The sequence below is a fragment of the Pleurodeles waltl genome, chromosome 12, assembly GCF_031143425.1.
Source record: "Pleurodeles waltl isolate 20211129_DDA chromosome 12, aPleWal1.hap1.20221129, whole genome shotgun sequence".
Taxonomy (NCBI): domain Eukaryota; kingdom Metazoa; phylum Chordata; class Amphibia; order Caudata; family Salamandridae; genus Pleurodeles; species Pleurodeles waltl.
In genome coordinates, this window is record NC_090451.1 from 706,370,218 (window position 1) to 706,396,030 (window position 25,813).

General features: G+C 44.9%; 1 protein-coding gene across 9 annotated transcripts in view; it reads right to left on the reverse strand.

Moving 5' to 3' along the window:
* LOC138266928 (calmodulin-binding transcription activator 2-like) overlaps window positions 1-25,813 on the reverse strand; it is an 863,356-nt gene that overhangs the window by 379,438 nt on the left and 458,105 nt on the right. For all 9 annotated transcript variants that reach the window (XM_069215705.1, XM_069215704.1, XM_069215702.1 and 6 more), the window contains 2 exons: window positions 8,882-9,008; window positions 7,557-7,691 (listed from right to left, as the gene is read on the reverse strand). In XM_069215705.1, the coding sequence (XP_069071806.1) occupies window positions 7,557-7,691; window positions 8,882-9,008 (262 nt within the window). The remainder of the gene's footprint in view (window positions 1-7,556; window positions 7,692-8,881; window positions 9,009-25,813) is intronic.

Consider the following 25,813-nt stretch of genomic DNA (forward strand, 5'->3'; position numbering starts at 1 on the left):
GGGGCTCCAAGTGCTAAAAGAGTTTTACAACAAACACTTCTGAAACCAATCATTACAAAGGCAGTATTGTGCAAACCATGTGAATGATAAGATATTTCACTCTCCAATATCAGATATTAAGATAAGTATTGTCCAGAAAAAGGATCAAATAAAATGGTCAAACTATTCCAATGAACTTTCCACATTTTCAAAAATGCTACACATTCTAGATTATTCCTCTAACATTCTGTAGTCAAACATGGAAAATTCCAAATATTCAACCCATTTCCACACCAATAAATACTAGTTCTGTACATAATTTTGGAACTACTGAAGCACCCATCTGGGTGAACGAACAAGTGTGGATCTGAAATATTTCCACAGACTCCGCTGAAGTGCAATAAAAAGAACTTCACATATTCTACAATTCATCCAATGTATATCTGAGCTCCAGCATGCCGAACAAATCCTCTTTCCCACCTAAGTGAATACGCTGCTTCCTTCTCTATATGGCACTTAGAAGAATGAACATCTATTATTCATTTTGTAGAGGATAGTGACTCTTGAATAGCCTCTATTGTAAATGGGGACAAATCTGTTTGACCCTAGTATGCAACAATCACAGCTAGTAATGCACGGTCCAGAAGCTAAGTAGTTAAAGCAGCCGTGAGTGACACTGTGAGAGTCACTAACAACGATTAAATGGTGCAGAAGAACACTGAAGATTATACCTTCAGTGGGTGGCCCAATGCATCCAGGATTACAATAGTTCCCATCCCGAGGAGTGTCCAATGTTGTAGCTGAGATGTTCTGACATTAACCCCCCTAGAGGAAAGACACACACTGGAATGGCAGTTTCCTTGTAAATGGCAGGTATAAATATAGCAGCTGGAACTAGGGGGGCATTTGAAAAACCCCGGTGTGGATAAAATAAGATATTAGCAGCAGCTGGGACTGCATACACTGCCTGTGTTCCTTAAAGTGAACAGAGTCAAGAGTGGAAAAAATGCATCTCCTTAATCTGACCTAGTCATGTGATGTCTATATCCTGGAGAGAATGTGATGGTAGCCAGACAGGACAACAGAAGCAGACATCACACCAAGCTGCAATCCATCATCTGACAAGATATTTCCATGATGTCTCTTCATGTCTCTGGGCATTCCCTGCTGCGATAACTGGAAATAACCTGTTGATGTAATTTCACAGAATAGCCTTGCTCTTGTGCTGAGTTTCTGTACTGTGGAGAAGCCGTGTAACTATTGGGATGTTTTCGCCACCATAAGTAATACTTTTAGACACCTTCGGTCGTGGAACAGATTTTGACAGGCAAGAAGAGGCCGACTGAGCCTCACATGACGTTACTGCGATTCTTTGGAGGCTACACAAATCAATACAGCCAAGCGCTTTCACTTTGTGAGAAGACATACTGGTTTCATGTGACTTTGCCTCATCAGAATAAAAATCAATAACTCCCTTTCTTTGGGTCCTGTGAGAATGCGACTGTTTGGATTCCATGTGTCTGTAAGACCTTAGATTCTCTGCTCGCTTGTATTCTCATCTCTGTCCTGTGTAAAGACAATACACCGAAGTTGATCATACGTGATAATCTAGAATGTCATGTATGAAGTATCTGCAGCTTTTAAAATTATAATATTCTACCTTCGAGATACAATCATCACCCAGCAGGTCTCTTTCTTGCTCTTAAAAAATCATTTAGGCATTGCTTTGATCATTAGTCATGACTCGCCTGCAATCCTTCTAAGGGCACTTAAAAAAAGAACCAGCAGGGTGGGTTGGGGAGGTACACGGACAGCATGCTCATGTCACCAGGTGGACACACTCCTTGGACAGCTCTTCAAAGGACTCCACAGTCCAGCACTGATGCTGCTCTGGCACCGCAACAAACAATTCTAACTACAAAGTGCTTCATGGCATGCAGTAGTCGTGAAGATCTTCACGTGGACACGTTACATATACAGCAAAGGAAAGACCAGCACACAGATGTCATGTTCCTGAGACAGGTACAAAGGTAAATAGAAGCGACCTGCCCACCTGAAGAGAGGGTATTCTGTGGTGCTTGAATTAATCCACCTGTACTATGTGTGAAACATAATGTAAGCAGTTAATACTGTGCTTAATAAGCTCTCAATAATTGGCCTAGAAACTAAGGGGCATATCGGGTCTCCGCACATCACTGGCGCAAGAACAATGATCCCGGACATATTCTATGAAATAACTGAAAAAAACTGGACAACAAGTTGCATGTTAATCTAGCAAATGAGTATCATAGCACAAGACTGAAGCTGGCAGGTAGCACTGCAACATTTGACATCATTTTCTGCAGTTAAGTTGCAACCACAAAGGCATTAATTTTGCAGAGCACAAAACCTCATTGCCAGGTTTCTCCAATGTCTGAGTCTTGTTTTTTGGAGAGGTGAAATAAGAAGACATGTGATAACAAGTCTCTCTTTACCTGTGGATAGTCACTTACAACCCGTGAGCATCCAAAGTCCAGCCTCCTTTCTAATTGAACCTCAGGCCTTAGCCGGCTTTCTCTCTGTTGATAGGAATGCTCAACTGTTCAAGTGGAGGACATCAAATCATTCTAGCTGGTACAGAATATACAGTTTGTCTGTTTTCAATAAATACATACAGCAAACAGGCTTTGACATTGACAAAGTCCTGATCTCAAACGGCAATGTGTAATACTTCGAGGTCGGTGGCTGCAAACAGTCTGAAGGTAAAGTGGTATATGAGAAATATTGGGGAATGCAAATACTGGAAATTAACACAGCAAGTGCCCAGTAGGTTTAAAGACTCCTGCCTTTTTGTTACCCAGCTCATGACAGCAAGAATATGAACAATTAAGATGGCAAACCACTCATGGCCTCTGTGTGTCTCTCAATTATGTTAAAAATGTTCACATTTTTATCTCTAGTTATACTTAACTATTTCTCAACAAACAAAAGACACAAACTTCACCCTTCCACATTAGCAGAGGCAGCTCCTGCATGATTTGATTCCAAATGGTCTCTGATTCAAAGCACTTCTATGCACTAGTTACCTTTAAAGCAGAGGGACAGGGCTGCAAAGATTTATCTTTGTACAATGGACATAGACTAATGCCCTGAACACTGACTCTACATTTAAACAGTCACTCAGTACTAACTAAAACAACATTCTATTAACACATTTCAATCCTTTCAACTTTGTTGTACCTGAAAATACCCTAATGCGACCCCCATCAGCGTGGGTCATGTTGACAAAAAGCATTTAACTGCACTGTAAGGAAATGCCTCCTTGGCATGGTTACCCCCTGACTGTTTGCCCTTGCTGATGCTAAGTTATGATTTAAAAGTGTGCTGGGACCCTGCTAACCAGGCTCCAGCACCAGTGTCCTTTCCCTAAACTGTACCTTTGTCTCCACAATTGGCACAACCCTGGCACTCAGATAAGTCCCTTGTAACTGGTACCCCTGGTACCAAGGGCCCTGATGCCAGGGAAGGTCTCCAAGGGCTGCAGCATGTCTTATGCCACCCTAGGGACCCCTCACTCAGCAGATGCACACTGCTTCACAGCTTGTGTGTGCTGGTGGGGAGAAAATGACTAAGTCGACATGGCACTCCTCTCAGAGTGCCATGCCAACCTCACACTGCCTGTGGCGTAGGTAAGTTACCCCTCTAGCAGGCCTTACAGCCCTAAGGCAGGGTGCACTATACCACAGGGGCAGGCATAGGTGCATGAGCACTATGCCCCTACAGTGTCTAAGCAAAACCTTAGACATTGTAAGTGCAGGGTAGCCATAAGAGTATATGGTCTGGGAGTCTGTCAAACACGAACTCCACAGCACCATAATGGCTACACTGAAAACTGGGAAGTTTGGTATCAAACTTCTCAGCACAATAAATGCACACTGATGCCAGTGTGCAATTTATTGTAAAATACACCCAGAGGGCATCTTAGAGATGCCCCCTGAAAACAAACCTGACTTCCAGTGTAGGCTGACTAGTTTCTGCCAGCCTGCCACACACCAGACATGTTGCTGGCCACATGGGGAGAGTGCCTTTGTCACTCTGTGGCCAGCAAAAAAGCCTATAATGGGTGGAGGTGCTTTTCACCTCCCCCTGCAGGAACTGTAACATCTGGCGGTGAGCCTCAAAGGCTCACCCCCTTTGTTGTCCGGCACTCGGAGCACGACTTCGGGTCGTGGTTGCGCTCGAGGCACCACAGACAGACACGATGAGGGTCCGTCACCGACATCATGCGGTGACAGTCCTCGCAGAGCTTGAACCTGGTCTTCGGGGACATCCTCGACGCACCAAGTTCGCACCAAAATAAGTCGAGAAAATGGTCGAATTCGGCCAAACAATAGCCGAGGGTAGCTCACTCTCGGATCAGCGCATGACGCGGAAAGAAAAGAACTGACGTCACTGCGCGAGGGCAGCGTCTATGTACTACTTCTGACGTCATCACGATGCCTACGACGCCTGCAGAGTCGACCGACGCCACCTACTGACGCGCAAGGGTATTGCTCGAAGAAAAAATCTCCGGATCCAGTCGAACGCCTGGGGGAAAATTCTAAGGTAAGGAATCTGCAACTAGAAGTCTCTATCAGATATGTATTTTAGCACGAGAAAATATGCATGTGTAGATCTGCTCAAGTGAGAATCTGTTGTGCATTTACAAATGCACTTTCCCTTTAACCACTTTTGCCCTAACCCTGGAAGAGGTTTTACTTCAGATCCTTATTAGTAGTAAATTTCCAGCTTTTCTCAGTATGGGAAATTATTGGAGAAGAGATGGTGAAAACCCTTAAAACATGCAAGTTAGTATGTTTGCACAGATTCAAAAGCGCATTCCAATCCTGGAACTCTTGATTACCGCTACCTCCAGCCCAATTATGAAGATCTGCTGAAAGGTGGCAAAATAAGGAAATTGCCAGTATTGATGCTCTACTATGGTATTAGCCCTGGCATAATCAGAGAGGTTATTATCAGAGCTCTCATATATAATGAGATTGCTGCCATAATTTCTTACCGCACTATATGGCACCAAAGAGACAAGTATTTTTTTTTTACAGGACTAATAGATTTATGAAGCAACATGTCCCACTGACAAGTAGACATTTTATTAAATTTCACACACCAGCACTTTAAGCACTGGTATACGCCCACAAAAAGAGGGAATGCACAGGGGTAAAAAAAAGATGACATAACATGCTGGGGAACAGTATTTCACGTTGTATTTTACAAATAAAACTTTTTTTTTAAATACTCCAACCTTCAGATTAGGATTTCGATTTATGCATGTTTTTGTTTGCAAATTAAATACAATATTTCAAAATATGTGCATTTGTTTCACGTACAGTTGTTTCTGTGTTTTTATTAAATGTTTTGAGGTTCAAATCATACAAATTACTTAGGTGGGTTCCCTTGTTTCACTAAGTGATTAACTCAGGGTTCACAGAAGTCAAAAGGTTTAGAACCACTGGCCTAGTCCACGTGGGTGCATATTATTTCTTACTTGAAGGCGTTCTGGCCTCACTGATAACATTCATATGCCTCTCAGGAGCCATGCCACTGAGACCATAAGAATCTGTATGGAAAATCCTTCCATCCTTGTCCGCATACCTGCCTGCTGTAACCAAACAACACTTGCACATAACAACGGTAGCAGTTGTGAGTGCCAAGGTATTTATTGAAACAATAGTTTCATCAATTAAGCAATCAGCATTTTGGCACTTGAGTATTATGTAGAGAGTGTAATTTGAATCATCATGAAGTTGTTTGACAAAAGACGAATAACTGTAATCAAAGGAAAAGCATAAACAAACGTCTTGTGCCAACTTATCAACAGCGCATTTCCCAAAAACACAGCATGGGTGCCTCTAGAAGTCAAGTCCTAGCATTTTTCTTTTTCCTTTTGTAGCAAATAAACAGCTGGAATGAATTGGTCATTACTGTCGGCTGCAACTCCCACTCTGAGTTATGCCATTTGTCTGATTATTGTATCTGCATATATGTGTTCTTCTCCTGGCGGAAGATATGCTACCAATAAAATATTCCTTTCAACAGTGTATTGCCAATCCTGTTCTGCCCATTTCAAAAGTGGTTAGGAGATTGTTACCCCCTTGCTTGCTCAGATAAAAAACATACATTTAGCATCATCTATGATACTATAAATTGTCTTTTTTGAATGCCACTCTGAAACAGTTTCAGAGCCAGGAATACTGCCTTTAACTTCAAGCTACTGATGTGACCCACGTTTGTCAATATCAATCGCATGTACATCGTCTACTACAAACAATACTGTAATGGAAGGAATTCTTGAATTAATCTCTGGCACTGGCAATCGTTTGAGGCCGCATTCTAGTCCATCGTTTTTCACCAACTTTGTCAATAAAATGGGTATGCCCAGACTTGGGTCCGTTCCATGCTTTCTTTGCCACAGGCCGCAAGCAGCACCCTACAGACGAGGCCCGAATAGGGTGAAATCAGTGTGGGCTTACTTGCGATTGCGCTCAAAAAGGGCTTGGCAATTCAGCCTGATATGTACTATTGGAGCAAGGCCAAAGAAGAGTCACATATGGCAGGTACCTGCCTGAGATTCAATGTTGGGAAATAGTCTAGGAATGGCCCAGAGTAATTATCAGTGGCTGAGATTAATTCATGCAATTCATCTCACCTCATTTTTTCTTCTCCTTAGCCATATGGTATGTAATGCATAATCAAGAAGCCATCTTAACTATTCAGCAGCATAACAGCCCAAGAAAGCGGAGCTAATACAATAAATAAGTCAATACAGTGAAAGGCCCAGAGAGACAAATCCAATCATCCCGTGCCTGATGAGTAGTTGTGATGCACACAGGGTGAAAAAGCAATAAAGACCACACATAAAGGTCTGGCAGAGGAAGAGTCCTAATGGTGGCCATCAAAATCAAATGAGTGAGTATCTAAATTAATTCCCACAACCTTTACAAAGTGTACAGGGTCCCACACATTCCATGAGACATGCCCACCAATATGAGGGAAACAAGTTATGACTAAGCAACTACTGAGCACAAAAGGGCAGACATATTTTCATACTCCCCGACAAAGCAAGGTTATCAATGCCTATTTATGGTCCTCAATTGATGATCATATTATTACCTCTTTTAGGCCACGACTTTTGCACAGAAGTGTTGCTGGAAGGATAAACTGCTAAGGACAACTGTGAAGTCTTGAAGGAAGATTAGCGACTAGGGGAATTGGGAAGATAAAACATTCTTTATGCGAACATTCTGAATGCGTGACTCAGGAAACCTAGACGGCGAAATTACATTGTAAATGGCTTGAATACCTGTGGGACAGTCACAATCACAGCAAAGAACAGGCTTTTATTAGGAATGGAAGTGGTACTACTGCATCAATACATCACTATTAGTCTGTCCTAGGGCAAGGTCCTATTACCACCCAACTCAACTGTCTCAGAAGCAGGCAGCCTCCTAGTGGCCTATTGCTCTAAGACACTGAAAGGGTTATGTCTAACATTTGGTAGCACATGATATAGGCGCAGTAGAAGGTGAAGCTGCACTTACCATCCAAAGAAAGCCAGTCCAGTTGGGTACTGGGCAGAGACATGAAGGTGCGGGCTCTGTACTCAAATAACACAGAACTGGAGATGATCTGATTGTCCTTGACCACCTGCAGAGTGACCAGCCCAGCCTCATGCGCTGCAAAAAGGTAAAGAGGTTGGTGAGCAGAAAGTTCAAAGCAAAGGAGCTACATACCATACACCACCAATACAATAGACCACACAATCAGTCAACATCTACGTCTACGCAAGGTCAAGGACTCCTCCAGCTCCGTCATCCAGGTTGGTGTCTACCACGTACAGGGCCCTCTGTAATCATGACAGCCATCTTACAGTGTGGTATTTTACGATTTCAGTGCAATGAAAAGAATATCATGAAACACTAAATCTGCTTTACTAAGCAAGGAATATCTCATATTTTCCATTTTAAGCATGTGTTATTTTATCATCCAGGTCAGTATCTTTCTATGTATTTCAGGGTTTGTAATCCATATAATCTACTTATGAAATCAGGACTACAGGACTCAAAATGCTAAAACAAACCTTGGAGTGGAAGAGCAACTCACATGTGGCTCTGGAAACAGGGAGATCTGAAATATTCGTAGGTGTTGTCAGGCTTATTTGCAGCTAAACAATATGCAGCCCGATGAGGTAACCATATCACAAACAGATTTCTGGAAACGCTGAACCGTGGGTATTTGGTGAAAAACACACACCTTTTGATTTAATTAAGGAGCTAAGGATTCATGTTCTTTTAATTAATGTCGTTATGCACTTAAGATCGAGTCCACAGTTCCACCTTCATGAAAATACGGTTAAGGAGTCAGGATTTGAGGACCCAATTGAATGTCAGTGTCTGCATGTATAACTAAGAACATGCAGTGTTTTGAGCTACAGTTTTCATGGTTTAAAAGGAGACCATGCATTTTGTCTCTGCTTTTTACAGGAAAGCTAGAAACCTTGCCACAAGTAACTTAGGAGAGGGAACTATTTTAATGTGCAAGCAGAAAAAAACCTTCAGAGAAGATTAAAGCCAGGTGCGGTATTATTATTTTCAACAGGCATCTAAATATTCAATTTCTCAGTTCATATTTTTAAAACAGAATAGGAATGACCGGGGAGTGCTTAATTATATCTTTTTAAACAGCATAACAAAAAAAATGCCACAAAAATCAAGAAAACACCATATAAAATTAGAATTGTCATGTAAGGTACCTGTTAATTTTGACCATCTCACAACCAAAACTCCTAGGGATTTAAAGTACAAGATTGAGGTAACACATGGAATGATCCTTTTAATAAGTAAGCAGAAGGAGAGTGGTCTGTTACCGGGACAGTAGCAGCGTAAGACTCCGGACTGTATAAGTGAAGCAGGAACTGATATCTGGTCAAAGACACAGGAGTATGTCTCAGCATCCTCAGTCCATGGGCCGGTGATCAGTACCTTCACACCACCCTGGTAAAAGGAGGTAATCGTCAGGTCAATAGGTAGATTATTTTGGTGAAATACTACATCATTAAATGGATAAATGTGGAAGTGGTTAAACTGTTAATCAACATCTTGTGGCCAGCTATAATATGAACAACATCAGTGAGTGCCAGAGTGGGGCTTTGTTGTGAAATGTCTGTAGATTGCCAGTAAGATCTCAAGAACCCAGTAGGCCATTTTAAAGATGCCCATCATTATAAGTCACTGCCAATAAGGTCAGAGGTATGGTCCTGTAAAGCTGGACAAACAAGTGACAAAATATATTAGCTACTGCGAGTAACCAGGCAACTACTCACAATATTCTGTGCAGTCATCCTTCGTGCCATACAGAGTTGGCACTCTTGTTGACACAACAATACAAAACACTCCCTCATCTCTTATGTCATCCAAACTGTTCACCTATTTATTTTGTGCAAATCTATTAGAACCTCTGCACTTCAACTCATCCATCAAAACTACTTAGAAATTATATGGCCATATTAAGACCTTAAACATTTTCAACGCTTAACGTTACACAGTCTAAAGACATTAACAAACCTTTCCGCAAACACATTATTTTACAACAGCCCTTGTCTAAAACGTCAAACACAGCTTCCATTTTAACTGCACCTTCACTGGTGACAAGAACGGTGTAGTACAACAGGCTCTGTCACCCTCTGAGAATGACACTTCTATACGGATTCCCATGTATGGCTCAGCAGGCTTGGTCACCCTCTAACATTACATTTCGACACGTGTTCCCATGTATGATACAGACAGCTCTGTCAACCATCAAAGAATGACCCACTTCTACGCAGATCCGTACATAAGTGCACATGCACAGATCAGAAACATGCATTAATACTTTCCCTCCCTAGGTGGGCACTCCCACGACAAAGGAATTCTGCTTCAGACCAGGATTATAATGATGATTATTGGAAAAGCCCAGCTTGCTAAATCACCGGCTCATATATTCAACCTCAGACTAAACTAATTAGGCTTAGAATTGAGATATGGTCACATCTGACTACAGAATATCAACGTGAGCTGTGCAATACAAGCACTTTCCCCTCTCTGCCAGCCTGCCTGGGGATTCTTTCATACTAGCAGGTGACCCCAGAATTCTGTGTTGTCATCCGTAGTCACAGCAATTGTATTTGATAGAACTGGGTAGCAAATGTGCATAATAAACAGCTTACAATTTTGGTTAATGCAACTATAATAAGCATGAGCAAAAATTAAACTATGCAGGTGTGATTTGTGTTATAATGGAAATTTCGCTTTATGTTTGTTATGCAAAATTCCTGAACACTACACCACTATGCCAATTTAGGTAATCACATGCCATATGGGGCAAACGTTTACTGCTAACGCACCATCTGCAGTAAAAATTCACTGCGAATGCACAGGAAAAACAGAACTCGAAGAACTGTTGCTTGCAGTGCCTGTTTCCCACTTTATTTTTTAGCATGAAAGGCATTCTTGCGTCAAAAATCGGTGAAGGTAAATTTGCCGCTGAAATAAAGCACACAATGACGAGTTTGGGATTTCGTGTACATGTATGCAATTTCAAGTCATGTTGAAAAGATTCACATAACTGCACGAATTTCGTAAACCCTAATTAAAGATACACTATGTGGAAATGCTTATTTAGGAAACCATTTCAACAATTATCTGAGACAAGGAAATTCTAAAGAAAGCCGTACAAATAGGCTTGGCTTGACAGGAATTGTCTAAATTATGTACTCTGTATAAGGCGAATTAGAGTTAACAGCTGTCAGCCAGGAGGAGGGGCTGTTTCACAAGCTTCAAAATTTATCTGCAACCTTGCAGTGTTAGCAACTTGAAATACTTTCAACTGTCCAGTAGACGAAGGGACTTAGATAATTTCGGCGCCATGGCCTCCTGTCATTTTAGCACCTACTTACCAGTGGACATCAATGTAAAAATGGCAAATAAAACCAAGCACTCTGAATATTTCTCTATTTATAATCTGTAATTAGTCAAAGCACTCAAAGCATACGAGTGATGCAGGTTATATTTATGTCCTTAATTTTCAATGCAATAAATCTTATATTGTTCAGTTGGTTTCACGGATGAGCTGACTCTAAGAAGTTTTGGCCAGTGTCCTGCAGTAATGACTGGGCTTGTCTGCATTACAGGAGAGGTCATCATTGGTTGAGTTCTTAAGATAAGCACAAGCTGCAATCCCAAACGTTGTCATCTTGCTGGCACTAGGGGCTAAGGTGTTAGTTAACAAAGAGCTCTACGGCCACAATTACCCTCCTGGAGGTGCTTGTGGTTGATGTAGGCTCTTCGGAAGCATCCAAGTCTTTCTGTAAAAGGAGGGGTGACCTATGGGATGCAATTAAGGATGCTGGTACCCGTAGTGTTCACCCCTCCCTAAGTACCCGACAATAAATACGCCATACACGGGGCTATGCATTCTACGTCCAGTGTGTAGCTCAACATTCTAAACCTGCATTCACTTCACCACATTCTAAAACTTACGTCACCTTTCTATAGAGTCTTTCAGGATCCAAAAAGGTTCCATCATACACACTCACAAGACACAATAGTGCCCAGGCGCCACTGAGATAAAAGACCCTGGTAGTGACAAGAACCCGAGCCACAAGAAAAAGTCTTGGCTGCTTCCAATGATGTCCTGTAAACCCCCCGAGTCCAGTCACAATGGACACAATGCACCACAAAGTAGGTAGGTGACTTTCCACACATTTTAGGCAGTATCAAGGTGTTTACTTTCTTTAGCTAGTGGCCAGCCCTTCGGAAGTCAAGTGCATCACCGTAGGAGGGGAAAAGCATACCACGTGATGTACTGTGAGCCTTGCGATCCTGCTTTGAAATTCACGACCTCGATCAAGGCACAGGTTGAAAAACTGATGCCGATCAGCTCGTGCCAACTTTGAATGACACTGAAGACAAAATCAAAATAGCATGATGTTCCTCCCTCAACCCTCAGTCATTTTCATATCACCTGGAAGTGGAGGATGCAAGACATGTCAATGTGGCTCCAACCAGTGGCTTTGGTGGAAAGCAAAGCAGAGGTGACCAATGTTGTTTATTGCTACTGTTTGAGGCGCCTGAAGTCTTGCTTTTCAACTCATGGTTGAGTTTTGAAGAGAGGGTACCCACGTTTAGGTTTGAAATCGATGGCAGGAAAACATAATGTAAGATGGTGCTGAAGCACTGTGGGTTTTTGCTCAGTGATCGAAAAACCGAAACTCAATGTTTGACAAAGACAGTCTGTAATATTTTGAATCCAACAATAGATGACAGGACAGTGCAACGCATACGATCTATAACACATGCAGCAAACAGTTCAGATTTTTCCCTGGAACTGTCTCCCACTTCCACCAGATTGTTTAGATGTGTTTTGCATTTTTTTTTTTTTTTTTTAATATATGTAGCGCGAACTCGACCCAAAAGGTATTAGAGCACTTTACATGAGCTCCAGTTACATTACACAATGACACACTCATTTTTGGTAGGCAAGGGGAGATTAAGTGTGGGCCCAGAGACACAGGATGTTGAGCTGACGCTGGGACTCGAATATGGTTCCCGAGCTCCAAAGTCGGCAGCTCCACACCCTCTCCCCTTTCCGCTGCCGATACCCATAATGCTAGTTGCGAGCAAAAGTCCTGCCCATCATAAAACTGGCTTATCCTGTAAACCAACTCGTAGCTTCAGCCCAGCTCCAAAAGTTTCATCTCCCAGATCCTCTCCTCTCATTAAGTCAGATAAAGGAAATAAAGGTGCACATCAAACGGAGGAAGGCAGACTAATCAGCACTGGTAAACTAGTCGATACTTTGATAATCTAACACTTATTCATAGGCCCACTGGCACATTATTTGGATCTGCAGGAAGATTCCAAAAACGCAACGAGAAGCTGGACGATAAGTAGAAGATTTTGAGAACAAGAAATCCACCCATAATCACAAAGAGGAGTGCGGACAGGTCCTTCAAGCCCCACTGCAAACAAGTGAGCAGAGGCAAGAGGAACAGACGTGGATACAAGGAAGCCGAGCCTTCAGCTACCCGAACTCGGGAGCCAGGGATGAAGAACTATAAGTGGATGGGCGAGGAGAAATGAGAGGCTGGACATACAACAAAGGGAACGAGTAAAAGGGAAGCCAAAACGTAGAAACTTTCACTGTGACTTCATTCAGTGGCTTCATGACAACGTCCCCTTCTCGGACAACACTGGCTACATGTGCTGCTGAACTTTACCTTCTCAGACATTTATCTTCACTCTTTCTAAAGGTAAGTCAAGACCAGCCCAAACCCCAGCGTGTATCCAAAACATGCTCCATTGTGGCCAGCCAAAACCTTTGACTTTGGTTCGGTCTTGCGGGACAGGATGCCCTCAGTAGGTGCTTTGATCTTTCAGGTGCTAGCTTCTACTAAAACATTTTTTAATTCTTAACTTCCGGTCTTCTGACTAGATGTTTGTTGTTCTAGTGTCAAATTATTAATGACTTTTTCTCTATTTTCTAAACTGTTGTGAGGCTTTTCTTCTGTTGTGTTTTCAATTTGTTACCGCTTGAGTGTCACATACCCAAAATGTAGGAGAAAACGAATGCCCTCTAGTCTTAAATAGTCTGCTAACAGTACTAGGCATTTGGTAAAGACTTTAGTGCAATAGTTACACCAAAAGGTAAGACCTTGAATTGGTAATGATGGCCACTTACCACAAGGCGCATGCAGCGAAAGAGGGATAACTGGATGTGGAAATATGCATCCTTTAGATCCAAATTCTGGTATAACTTCACCTTGCAGCAGCAGAGGCGTGACATCCTGAAAGAGGACCATGCGGAGGTGTTCCAACACTGCATACCAGTTAAGGAGTCTGAGAGAAAGTACACAGATTTAACCCTTCCCTTGGTGTTGTAAGCAGAAGGGGGTTGACAGTTTTTTTTTTTCTTTTTTTTTTAGAAGCGCTTGTATTTATTTTTCTAGAAGACATATGTGGTCCTCGCTGACACGTGGAGCACAAGGTGGTATATTGGGGTATCAGTGAAACTCTAGGCTGTAACCTTTGGAACTAGGGCTAGAACCCATTCGTCTGCAACAATTTCTTCCCGTTGTGCAAGAAAACTTACATTCTCCCACCTACCGGTGTTGTATGGTTGATTGGGAGCTGTAGGGAAATAGGTGTCTTGTGGTGGTGGAGGCTTGCTTAAAGAAACCTCCATTAGATATTTCCCTATTGTTGTTACCCCTATGCTCCCCTCTTCTGTAACCTCTAGAGGTGAAAGGCTGATTATAGTTGCTTTTGCCTCTGGTAAGAGATTGCTTTCTAAGGGTTGGCCTTAGAACTTGCATGGCATTGGTGCCTCGTAAGGACACACTCTGACTAGTGGTCCGGAGAGCACTCATGGTTTTAGCCGTATCAATACCCCTCCTAATTATCCCTAACATTTGATCGACCTGTGGCCTGAACAAACATTCCCCATCAAAGAGGAGATTAAATAGCTATTGTTGCACCTCAGGTTTGAGTCTCGCATTATGGAGCCGTGCTTTTCAGTGAAAGACGATATGATTATTGACCCCTTGTGCTGTATGGTTTGCTGCACTGAGGGAGCCACGGATAGTTGCATTAGAAATGCCCTTGCCCTCTGTGACCCGTTCTTCTCTCCTTTGTCTGTACTCAAGCAGCAGGTGTTAAAGCTCCTGCTTTTTTTCCCACTGAGACTTACCATATTGTGCCAGCAGGCTGACATAATTGGCAATGTACCAGTGGTAAGCTGTCTCAGTGGCCACCGTCTTGCCTGCTGCATCCACCTTCGTACCCTCCTTACCATGTGGCCATGCGTCCCTGTCCCCTAAGTTTTTTTCACATGCTGAGTGGATAGCTAATGAGTCCGGTTCTACATGTCTCCTGATGTAGGTAAGTCAGAAGGTGAGGCCTTGCACTTATGCCCCTGCACTTATGCTCCACCCTAGGGCGTAGAGCATAAGACCCCTGGCTTTGACAGGGTCCTTAAAGCGCTTTTGTAGCCGCTTTTAGCATGCCGTTTAACATGGGTAGGAACTGCAGAGCGTGTTCTGTTTTCAAGAGGGTCTAGACTAAGAAATTTTCCTCCTCTTGAGCTACATGGAGGTCCACTTTATGGTGCTAGGCGGCCAGTTTTGTATTGTAGAACCTCATGGTATGAGGTTGTCTTGCCTGGGGCAGGGAGGTGGGGGGGTTTCAAAGGATACAAGTTTAGTGAGGATACCCAGGAGGGATTGCAGAATATTCATCCCAGGGGTCTCCCACCCTAACCTAGTTCTACAACTATTTAATATGGCTCCTCCTTGTGATAGGGGCTGCGTGAGTCTGCCGAGGACTGTGGTGAACAATGAGATAAATATGTCTTTGGTCATTTGTCCCGAGGAGGCGGGCGAGGCAGACGTGGTGGTGTGGGAGTGGAAGGGGCTAACTGAATGGGGCTTGTGGCCTTCTAGCGTGGCTTTTTGTGATGTCCTCCTCGAAGGTTGGCTTCCACTTACATGGTAAGGTTGTTGACTACTTTGGGTGGTGGTTCAGTAATAGTCCTTCTTGTCTGTGGATGAATATAGTGTCTCTTTTGTAAAGCATCAATCTCTGCCTGGAGCTGCTCATGAACTGGCTGGTCCAAACCATCTGGACTTTTGGAGCCCGTGGTTTACAACATTGATGGTTTGTCCCTCAGAAGCAAGGCAATGGAAGTCGGCAGCATCGGTGTTGAGGTAGGTTTCAGTGCCATATGTGGTCTTGGTTGGAGAGAGATTTTGTTTTTTCTGCAGTATTGGACCTTTTGGCATTTGACGCTGGCATGGGCTTTGGGAACAAAGAAGCTATTATCTTTTTCTTGGCAAATATTCTGGAAGGTTGAAAGCCCATGGATGCGTGAGTGCCGGCTCCGTGGGCTTATCAAGAGTGCCAGAGCCACCCGGTGCCTGGGAAGCTGATTCGACTTTGAAGGGCTAATGGTCCAACCCCCTCTGGGGTGGTGCTCTACATCACCACAATGGTCTGCTACATTCGTAGCCCATAGTGTTGTCTGTTTGCATGGTCCTGTTGCGTTAATGTCAAGCTGAGATTTTTTTGTACCTGCTCTTTGTCCTAGCTGTAGGAGAAAACCGTTGACGCCAACGGTTGGTGGGCCATAATGTCAGAAGTTCATAGTTCCTCTATGTCTTTAGCAGTAGGGGGTTTCTTCTTTGAAGATGTCTGGGGTGTCTTCCATGCTGTGTTTGTACATCTTATGATGTGCCCACGGGCTGTTCCTGACAAAGAGTCTTTTTTGACCGGAACGCCAGGCAGGCTTCACAATCGGACACAGATTTAGAACTTGGCAGACGGGTTACAATGACACAAAGGTGATGAATATCCTTTCTGCTGAAATCGAAATCGAATAGGAAATAATGGGATTTAGAGTTTGGCAGAACGGATATCCGTCACCGTTGTGACGGAGTAACCCGTCTGCTGAGTTCTAAATCAGGCCCTTGGTGTGGTCGTTTTGAGGCAGCAAACACAAATTACACACCTGGTGTACCAAGGGTTTTTTGATTTACAGAAGGAGCAGTCTCAAAACGGGGTCTGTTTCATCACCAGCTGAGCATTTTCAAGGGAGAAAACAGAGTAAAATCTTTGTGGTTCGATGCTGCTAGCAAGGCCCCCAGGCCAGAGGTGCACTCTGACAATCCTTGGTGTTGTGGAGGTCTTGGTATCAAGTCGGCAGTAGTATATTGTTTTATGATGTGATCGTGTCTAAAGAAGCCCAGAAATGGTGGAGAAAGTGTCAAAGAGCACCTAGATCCAGTCTGTCTGGTCTGAACCAGAAGACAGAAAAAAATATTCTAACATAGAGTTGGTGCCCATGAGCAATGCAGGCATAAGGAGGAAGCACCATATACTTTGAGAGTCAAGACACGTCTTTGAAAAAGAGACAAGTTACAAACGTCTGAGTCCAACACTAAATGGCAGGACTATGCAGGGCATGTGTATCTACAGCGTATCTACAGCAACAAATGCTATGAACAATCTTGTTTCCAAAGACCAATGTAAAAACTATAGAGTGTGTACAACTGCCCTGAAGGCTTAACTACATTTGAAACTTGTATCCTGACTTATTTTGGTTCTGAAGTCTTGCTAATCTAGTATGAGCACATAGGCTCTGTAGGCTGGCATCATTTTTCTGTGTCAGTGAATGCACAGCCTACTGATCCTATCCCATGCTAAGTTCCACTGTCATATGAAACCCAGAACCCTGTGCTGACATCCTTTGTGCATGCTGAGTGTGTGTACGTCCAGTCAGTGTGAAGCATATGTATAGTAGGACTCTGTGTGTAATGCAAGTCTGATCACTGGTGGCAGTGAGATCCATTTTGGATGCCCCTGGTTTAGAGTGGCATGAGACGGAGGACTGATGTCTGTTCCTCCAGGCAGCGAGCACGTATTGCCTGCATTCCTGCGGCTGATAGATGGAGAAACTGACACTGAAGTAGGATGGAGACAGTGCTTCTCTTAGAAATTCAATAAGAGCCTTGTTGGCAAAGAGCTTCTGCCATTTGGTAGATGGCATTATCCGCTGAGAGATCTATCACAAAGGTTCTGTTTGGAGAGCAGCCTGAAAACAACATCTGAAAAGGAGCCAACCCAAACTCGATCTGTAGCCTCAGACAGTTGATCCACACTGGCTCAAAGGACTGCTGTGTCACCAAAAGTGGTGTCTCCATGACACCCAATCTCTCAGAGGAGAGTGAATATCACCTGAAATCTGTACATTCTTCTAGAAGATTGAAGGGGCTACATAATGTCTAGAAGCCTGCCTGCTCGCTCATAGAGGGAAGTAGATTGTCTGGCCCTGCAGGGGGAGAGCTGGTCCACGACAAAAGATCTAACATGACCCCAGCATGAGAAACACCTAAAGAAAGTGAGGCTGGAAGTGACTTGTGCCTTCAGGGGATCTCCAGGTCTCCCAATATGATTCATGTAATGAATTGCATTGACGTAAGCACAACTACCATTGTTTCAGCTGGCAGCTCCTTAGGGTCGGTGAGCTGACACCGACAACGCTGGAGGAGCTTCGTCATGGATGAAGTGAAAGTCGATCAGCCTCGGAGGTAACAAACACATCCGAAGACACACCACAGATCTTACCACCTTGCTTTGGTACCAGTCTGCACTTGGCCGAGATGATCACGACTATCGAGAACAATGTGCCACTAAGCAAGTACTGCAGTCCCGATTTCATGCAGCAATTCCAAGAATAAAGAGAAGCCACCACTGAAGTACCCACAGCAGGGAGAGGTTGTGCAAAGGTTGCATGCATTTAAAACACCACAAAATCTACAATACTAATGAGCAGATAAAAGTGGGGCTTAGCTTGTGAACAGGATGAGGGACTAAATGGGTGCTGAGTAACAGAGTGAACACTGGCAGTAAAAACTTAGATGCACATCTAACTAGTGTGGGTAAAAGCTACGTAATCTGCACCTGTGCCCAGTTCATGGCTTAACCAGCATTATATTAGTAACAATAACCTATACAATTGCTAGAGAATGGAAAGAATATCGGAAAGAAGGAGGAGGGGAGTTATGCAAGCTGGAAATCATAACCAGAGTTAAAACCCTGTAACTGCAGTTACCAGTGAACTGTGCAATATTTATTTCAGCTGTGTGATTAACCCTCTAGTTGCTGAGATGACCTTCTTCTGCAACCCCACCCTTTTGTAATGTTTGGGAGACTACCCACTTAAGCCTCCATAAGGAATAGTTTCTTACCTGTAACTCCAGTTCTCTCGTAGGGGTATTTCCATGATAGTCATAAGCAGTGAATAGTCCTGCCCGCCTGCTGGGACACCGGGGCACTTTTTCCAATATAACTTCTTAAGTGTTCATGTTCGCCTTACTTCAGGAAGGCCTGTAAAGTCACTTAAGAATGTCCATATGCAGCCTAAAGGAAAGGACCCTCACACCTAAGACGATGAAGGTCCTAGTGGAACTGGAAGTGGACACACTGTACCAGGGGGCCAGGGTCAGTTGGAGGGCACCTGTGGGCCAAGAGAAGGGGCCACCAAGGGAAACGACTGGCCAGGAAAGTCCTGGGAGGATACCAGCAATCCTAGGACAAGATGGGTCAGATCCTCTCAACCTTGAAGGAGAGCCAGAAACTACAGAGGGAATACCACCAGGAGGCCATGCAGCAGTGGAAGGCTTACAATGCCACCATGGCCTCCATTGCAGGGGTGCTCAAGGAACTTATTGCCATCATGTGTGCATCCTTCACCCACCAGCAGGCCCCTTCCAGTAGACACATACCAACTGAGCCATCCACTTCTGCCACAGTTAGTGGAATGGAGGCCATGTCCGAGGATCCACAGGCCACTAGCACTCCTCCCTCTGTAGCTGAGGAACCCCCACTCCAACGGGGTCGTCCATCCAGACATCCTCCAGGACCTGATGCCAAGACCAAAACCACTGCCAGGAAGTGAGCCTCTTCTGAACATTCTCCCTTGTGTGCCAATGTGACACCCTGTTGACTGTCCGCTGTCATGTCTCCATGCTCCCATGGCCCCTTTAATACTGGACCTGGACTAATCACAGCTGGTCCCACTACTCTGGAGATGCCATCCACCATGACCCCACTCATCACCCATTGCACTTGTGTATCACAATAAACAGCATTGAGCACAGCTACTGCTCACCTGTCTTTAATGTAACAAGTAAGATTTACTGTTGTACAAAATGTCATTACAGTTAACACACTGACCATTAAAAGTCAGGAAGATGGACAGAAGGGGGTGCAATGTGCAGGGAGTGTAACAGTAGAACAGACATATTCTGAAATCTTGTGTCAAGAGAGCCACCCGTCAAGCCAGGAACCAGAGTAGCACCACCCAACAGACCTGCAAATAGACCAAGACAGGGATAACCATCACACTAAGAGTCAATGTTGCCCAACCAATACAAATGCAGTACATAGTCGAGCTCCCTAGTGAGAATAGGTAAATGGAATGTTAACACATACTGCCATGGCAGAGCCAAATGTTCCAGAAATTCATCCCCAATGGTACATCCCTCACAGCTGACATTACTCCACTAAAGGCAAGTCCCACTGTCAGTAAAAGTTATGTTCCGTAAACGTCCATTGTGTACAGTGAGGATAGGAAGCATTTATAATAACCACAATATGTGTGGCACTCCAATTCCAGTTGACATAGCAGTACAGGGAACATACAACAGGCCCAAAACATTGCAAATGTGATGCTACACTACAGCATGGTAAAAATAGCTCTGACATCACAACAGTAATACCTCTCCTGACGGTCAACATGTTGCCCCCCCAAACCCACACAGTGGGATAGCTGCACTTGACACCTCCACTGATGGCATACATCAGGAGGAGCAATGTCACAAGGTAGACAGCAGTACAAATACAATTGGATACATACCACTGAGCCAGGCCCTCTCTCTCTGTAGTTGTGCCATCATGTGTGGGACATTGCTGTTCCTCAGAATGTAGAAGTCATGCACAGAATCAGGAAACTTGTCCGTTAGTTGGGAGATATACTGGTCAGCGAGACACACCACCTGGACACTGATGGAGTAGAAGTTTTTCCTGTTCCTGTACACTTGTTCATTAGCCCTTGGAGGATCCAAAGTAACGTGGGTATCATCTACGGCCCCCTATCACATGAGGCCTATGTGCTATATCATAGAAGTCAGCTTTAACAGTGGGCAAATCTTCTTGTTGGGGGAACATGATGTAGCTGTCAAAAAGTTTGAGTAAAGCACACAGTACATCCTTCAATACAGGAATGAACATGGGCTGTGACATCCCTGTTGCCAAGCCCAATGTGATCTGGAACGAGCCTGTGGCAAGAATGGTAGCACAGACAACACCTGCACTATTGGAGGTAAGGCATAGGGATTATGTATTGCAGACAAGAGATCTGGCTCCTACAGGGTACACAGTTCCATGCTGGTCAAAAGGTTCAGACAACAGGTCTGTAAGATGGGTCTTTCTTCCAAGGTAGCAAGATCGACAAGTGTCCGATACACAGGTACACGTCTCACTCTCACCACTGCATGGAATCTAGGAATTGGAGAGAGGAATAGGCGCAAGTTGCTGTTGTCAGTTCACGGGCCACCAAACACAATACACGTAGTACACAAGAGTAGTGTGGACATCACGCTGAAGTACACTGAATCCATATGTCCATGTTGAGTGACTCTGTATGCCACCAATGATGACAGTTCCAGGCCCAGACAGACAGTTTGGCAGACACAATATATTTTGGCACTTCCATGAGACAACACCCTATTCCCATGGGTAATGCGGTGTATGTGAAATTTGAACATATAGATATGGTTACCTCGTCTACGAGCCAGCAAATGACTGCACATGTCATGCCATAGTTATCTGTACATCCAACAATACTATCCATAAATATCAAATGTGTGAACCATGTTTTGATGTGTGAACATAGATAATCTGTGCACACCTCACTAAAGCCATCCATGACGCACTTATCATTCACCTACAATACACGACATACATGTAAAATGGTAGCCGCCTGTACTGCAAGCACAGGACAGATGGAAGTGGCCTAATTCCGCCTACGTTAGTCGTCATGGCAGTAGGCGGTCTCAACCGCCGTGCAACTCCTCACTGGCTAACATTGTTGCCTATGGGAGACTGGGGCCAATGATGATCACCGCCAGCGGTAACGGTCATGTATGCAGAGGACATAACCGTCATTTTCTGTTGCACAGCTCACTTGATACCACTCTACATGACTTTCTCCTTCTGTCTGTGTCACCCACGCAGGTCAGTGCCCATCAGAAAACGGGCATTTGGCGTGCAATTGCAAAGCAAGTGCGGACCCAGGGGGTTCATGCCTGGCGGATCACCCACTGCAGAAAGCTGGGCCCGGAAGACCGCTGAGGCCCAGCTGGGGACGTCTTCCCAATGAGGGAGGGGTGCCCATCGGTCTCTGACCCCCCTAATGGCCCGCATTTTGGCGGTGGCCTACCCCGAGGACAGCACAGGAGCGACAAGGGGGTAAGTACATAATCACAACTCGCTAATGGTAAGCATGTATGGGTTTGGGTAGCCTACTAGTGGTAAGATGTGGCGCAGATCATTGGTGTTTGCCCATTGGGTATGGGTATGAGCCACCCTGGCAGGATTTGTCTCGATTATGTCTGTCAATACCATGCAGACATGACTCATGAGGCGACTTATCCCCATGTTTGAGTTTGTCTGGACAAATTACAATTCTTTTGAGTGACCATATCCTTCCATCTGCATCAGTATACCTGAGGTGTCAGGGCATTGCCATCAGTAACAGTCTGCCACTATGACAGAGAAAATTGGTGAGTTCTCGATCAGCTGCCTTATACCGTAAGTGTAGATGGCTGCAGGGGAGCATGATATTACTGTCCACATTGTTAATGGATTTGTTGGCATGCTACCCTTGCCATGCAGGCATCTTAGGGGTAAAGAGTACAGGGTATGTCTATGTAAATGACCATTGAAGTGTGGCAAGTACTGTGCTACCGTGCAATGTATGACCCTTCATGAAGTCAAAGTGTGCCAAATGTTTCCACATCAATAGGTTTTCACTTCATAGCTTCAGTTTGTCCTATGATGTCAGCCAGATGTGCATGTCAGTTTAAAGGCATGCAATGGCATGGCATACCAGCAGATTTTGAGGTTGTTACTCTGTGTGAATGATGGGTAGGTACTGACCCATTGCACCCTTTCTTTCTCTCTAACCTTCCCTCCCTCTCCTCCTCTGTCTTTGTGAGCATCAGCATCATCAGGCAAAGGAGAAGGGGACACCGGCGAGTGGTGAAGCTACAGCCCATGGGGCTGAGATCAGAGGAGCTGTGGGGACCAGTGGGACTGAGGGCGAGGAGAGTGCCACTAGGGAGACAAGATCAACAACAACTTCAGATTCCTCCTCCGATGGATGCTCCCTGGAGGTAGCGGACCCATCTAGGAGCCGCCCAGCAGCATCCTTGTCCTCCACCCCACCCCTCTTACCAGCACCGCATTCCCTGTAGCTCCCCACACAGTTGTCCGTGCCCACTCACCCAGGAGGGTGGACGTCTCCTTTGCTTCATGCACCTCTGCCCCTCACCCAGTCAGCCCTGCTGCCCTTGATGAGGAGACTATTCGACCTCTTGAGGTCCATCTCTGTGGGACAGTCAACCATTGTGAGTGCCATCCAGGGACTGGCATCACAGATGCAACAGATGAATGCCTATCTGAAAGGCATTCACAATGCCCTGACTGACCTGCAAAGATCCTTTCAGGTTCTGGACTACTCGCTGACGGCAGCAAGTGTCCCTTCGTCTTCTGTCCCCGCTCCAGGTACCTGAGCCCAATCTCACACCGATCCAAACCACACAGTCACCCCACCGTTCATCCACCTCAACAGACATGGTTTGCAAAGACAAACACAGGCACCACAAGTTACACCACTGCCATGCACACAGACAATAGACACAAGCAGACACAACAACATCCACTCACTACATAGACTCCCCCACCACCTCCTCCCTCACAGACCCTACACCACTCAAACCTGCTATCCCCACATCAACACTCCCAGATCCAGCCAAAAGTCCCCTCATGCCCATCATCACAACAGCAGACACCCATACATCCACCCCATACACCACATGCGCACTCACCACGACTACCGACATCACCCCAACAGACACTCACACATCCACCCTGGCATCCCCCTGCATCTCTCCCCCTCCTCCAAGTACACCTAAACGCCTGCACACACCCACCCAATAGATACCCAGCACACATATGGCATCCAACCACGGAGGTACATACATGTGCACACCTCTCAAGCACTCCCTCTTCCCACACTACCAAACATTTTTCCCATGACCACCCTTGTGTTCCAAAAATAAAAAAGATTCCTGCATGAGTTTGCCCTATTCCCTCCCACTGACCAAGTCCCTGTTTCCTCCAAGCGTCCTGCTACCCTCTCCAGTCGCAGTCCTTCCACCTCCCAGTACTCTCATGACCCCCCTGGTACTGCTCATGCCCCTACCACATCAAAGACTGCAACCACAACAAAAGATAGGGAGAGCCCTCCCAAACCCAAAACCAAGCCCCCCTCCTCCCCCCCAAAGTCGAAGTCTAAGGGCAAACCTTCCCCCCCAACCTAAACCAAAGGACCATTTTGCATATAGTTTTTCCAATCTATTTATATCTCTTATTATATCTGCACCACTTAACCGTTGTTGTAGATGGTTACAAACTTGTACTGGCTTTCCTTACAGATGTATGTGTTGTACATGTATCATTTGGTGTGTGTCTTCTGTGTAGGTGATGTGTTTGTGTAGGAGCATGAGTTGTGTGGGTGAGGCGTGCTATGAACTTGTGATGTGTTGTGTTGCTTTTGTGTGGTAGTGGTGTGTGTGTGTTGTGATGCATCTGTGATGTACTTTGTGTGTTGGGTGGATGTGGCGTGTGCTCAGACACGTTGTTTGGTAGTGTTATTGTTTGTATTGGTTGTGTGCTGTTGTTACGTGTTGCTGTCCGTACTTATTTTCCTGTAGAGGTGTGCAGTGTGCCTCTCCGACAATGCATTTGTATGGTTATGATTATGTTGTAGTTCTGTGACTCAGTGGTGTTGTGTGTAGATATCTTTGGCAGTGGTGGTGGTGTGTGTGTGTGCGGTGTGGTGTGTATATGGCACGTGTATGTCGGCCGTGGTTTGTGTTGTTTGTGTGGGGGGGTGTGTATGAAGATGTGTTTGTGTGTTGGTACGGGTGTACGTTTGCATGTGTGGCCATGGTTAGCCGTGTCGGGGTTGTATGTTATGTGTGTACTGATCGCCTTCCCTCCAGTGAGTGCTAGGTGAGTGTCCTTAAGGTTGTTGTCTTCGTCATCGTCGCTGGTTCCGGAGTGGTATGGCCTGCAGGAGCAATGGGAAGACTTCAAGTTCGGGTTCCATGGCAGCAGCGGACGTGTCTGTGTTCCTGAAGGAGAGTGTCTCATTATATGTTGTTGGCTTCCGCCAAGCTTTACGTGGCGGTGAACCCGCCCCGGAAATCCTGGTGATGTGCAGCCTTGTAATATGATCAACGGAAACATGGTCTCCGCTAGCCTGAAGATGCTTGCTGCCAGCCACAGTGCTCCGTCCGCACTGGCAGTGTAATGGCCGTGTTTTGTTGGGAACACAGCCATGCTCATAATATGGCGGTCTTCTCCGCCGGGCCACCGGTGGTGCAACCACCATCGCAGCGGTCATGGGACCGCCAAACTCACAATGAGGGCCTGAGTACTTATTTCCAATAGAAAAAGGATTGTTACTTACCCTGTAAGCATCTGTTTGTGGCACGTAGTGCTGTAGATTCACATGATCTGTATACGTCTGCCATCTAGTGTTGGGTCTGGTTGTGTGCAAGTTGTATTTCTTCAAAAAAGCTGTTGGAGTCATGCAGTAAAGTGACCCCTCCTCTCGGTGATAGTGCGCATGGGCATCGGCTCCATTGTTAGATTGTTTTCCATCAGTCAGGTGAGAATGGAGTGTGTGTAGAGTGTTTAGAAAAAGATTTTCCTGCAAATAAAGTGTAATAAAGTACTGCAACGGACACAGGTGATTGGGGAGGAGGACGGGCACATGTGAATCTACAGAACAAAATGTCAAAAAGAGATGCTCAGAGGGTACATTTAGGTGTGGATAAATTTATCCATCTTGAGATACCTGCTTTAGATATAGCCTTCTCTGTGTGTGGAGGTGAGAAAACAAACAAAGTTGTTTG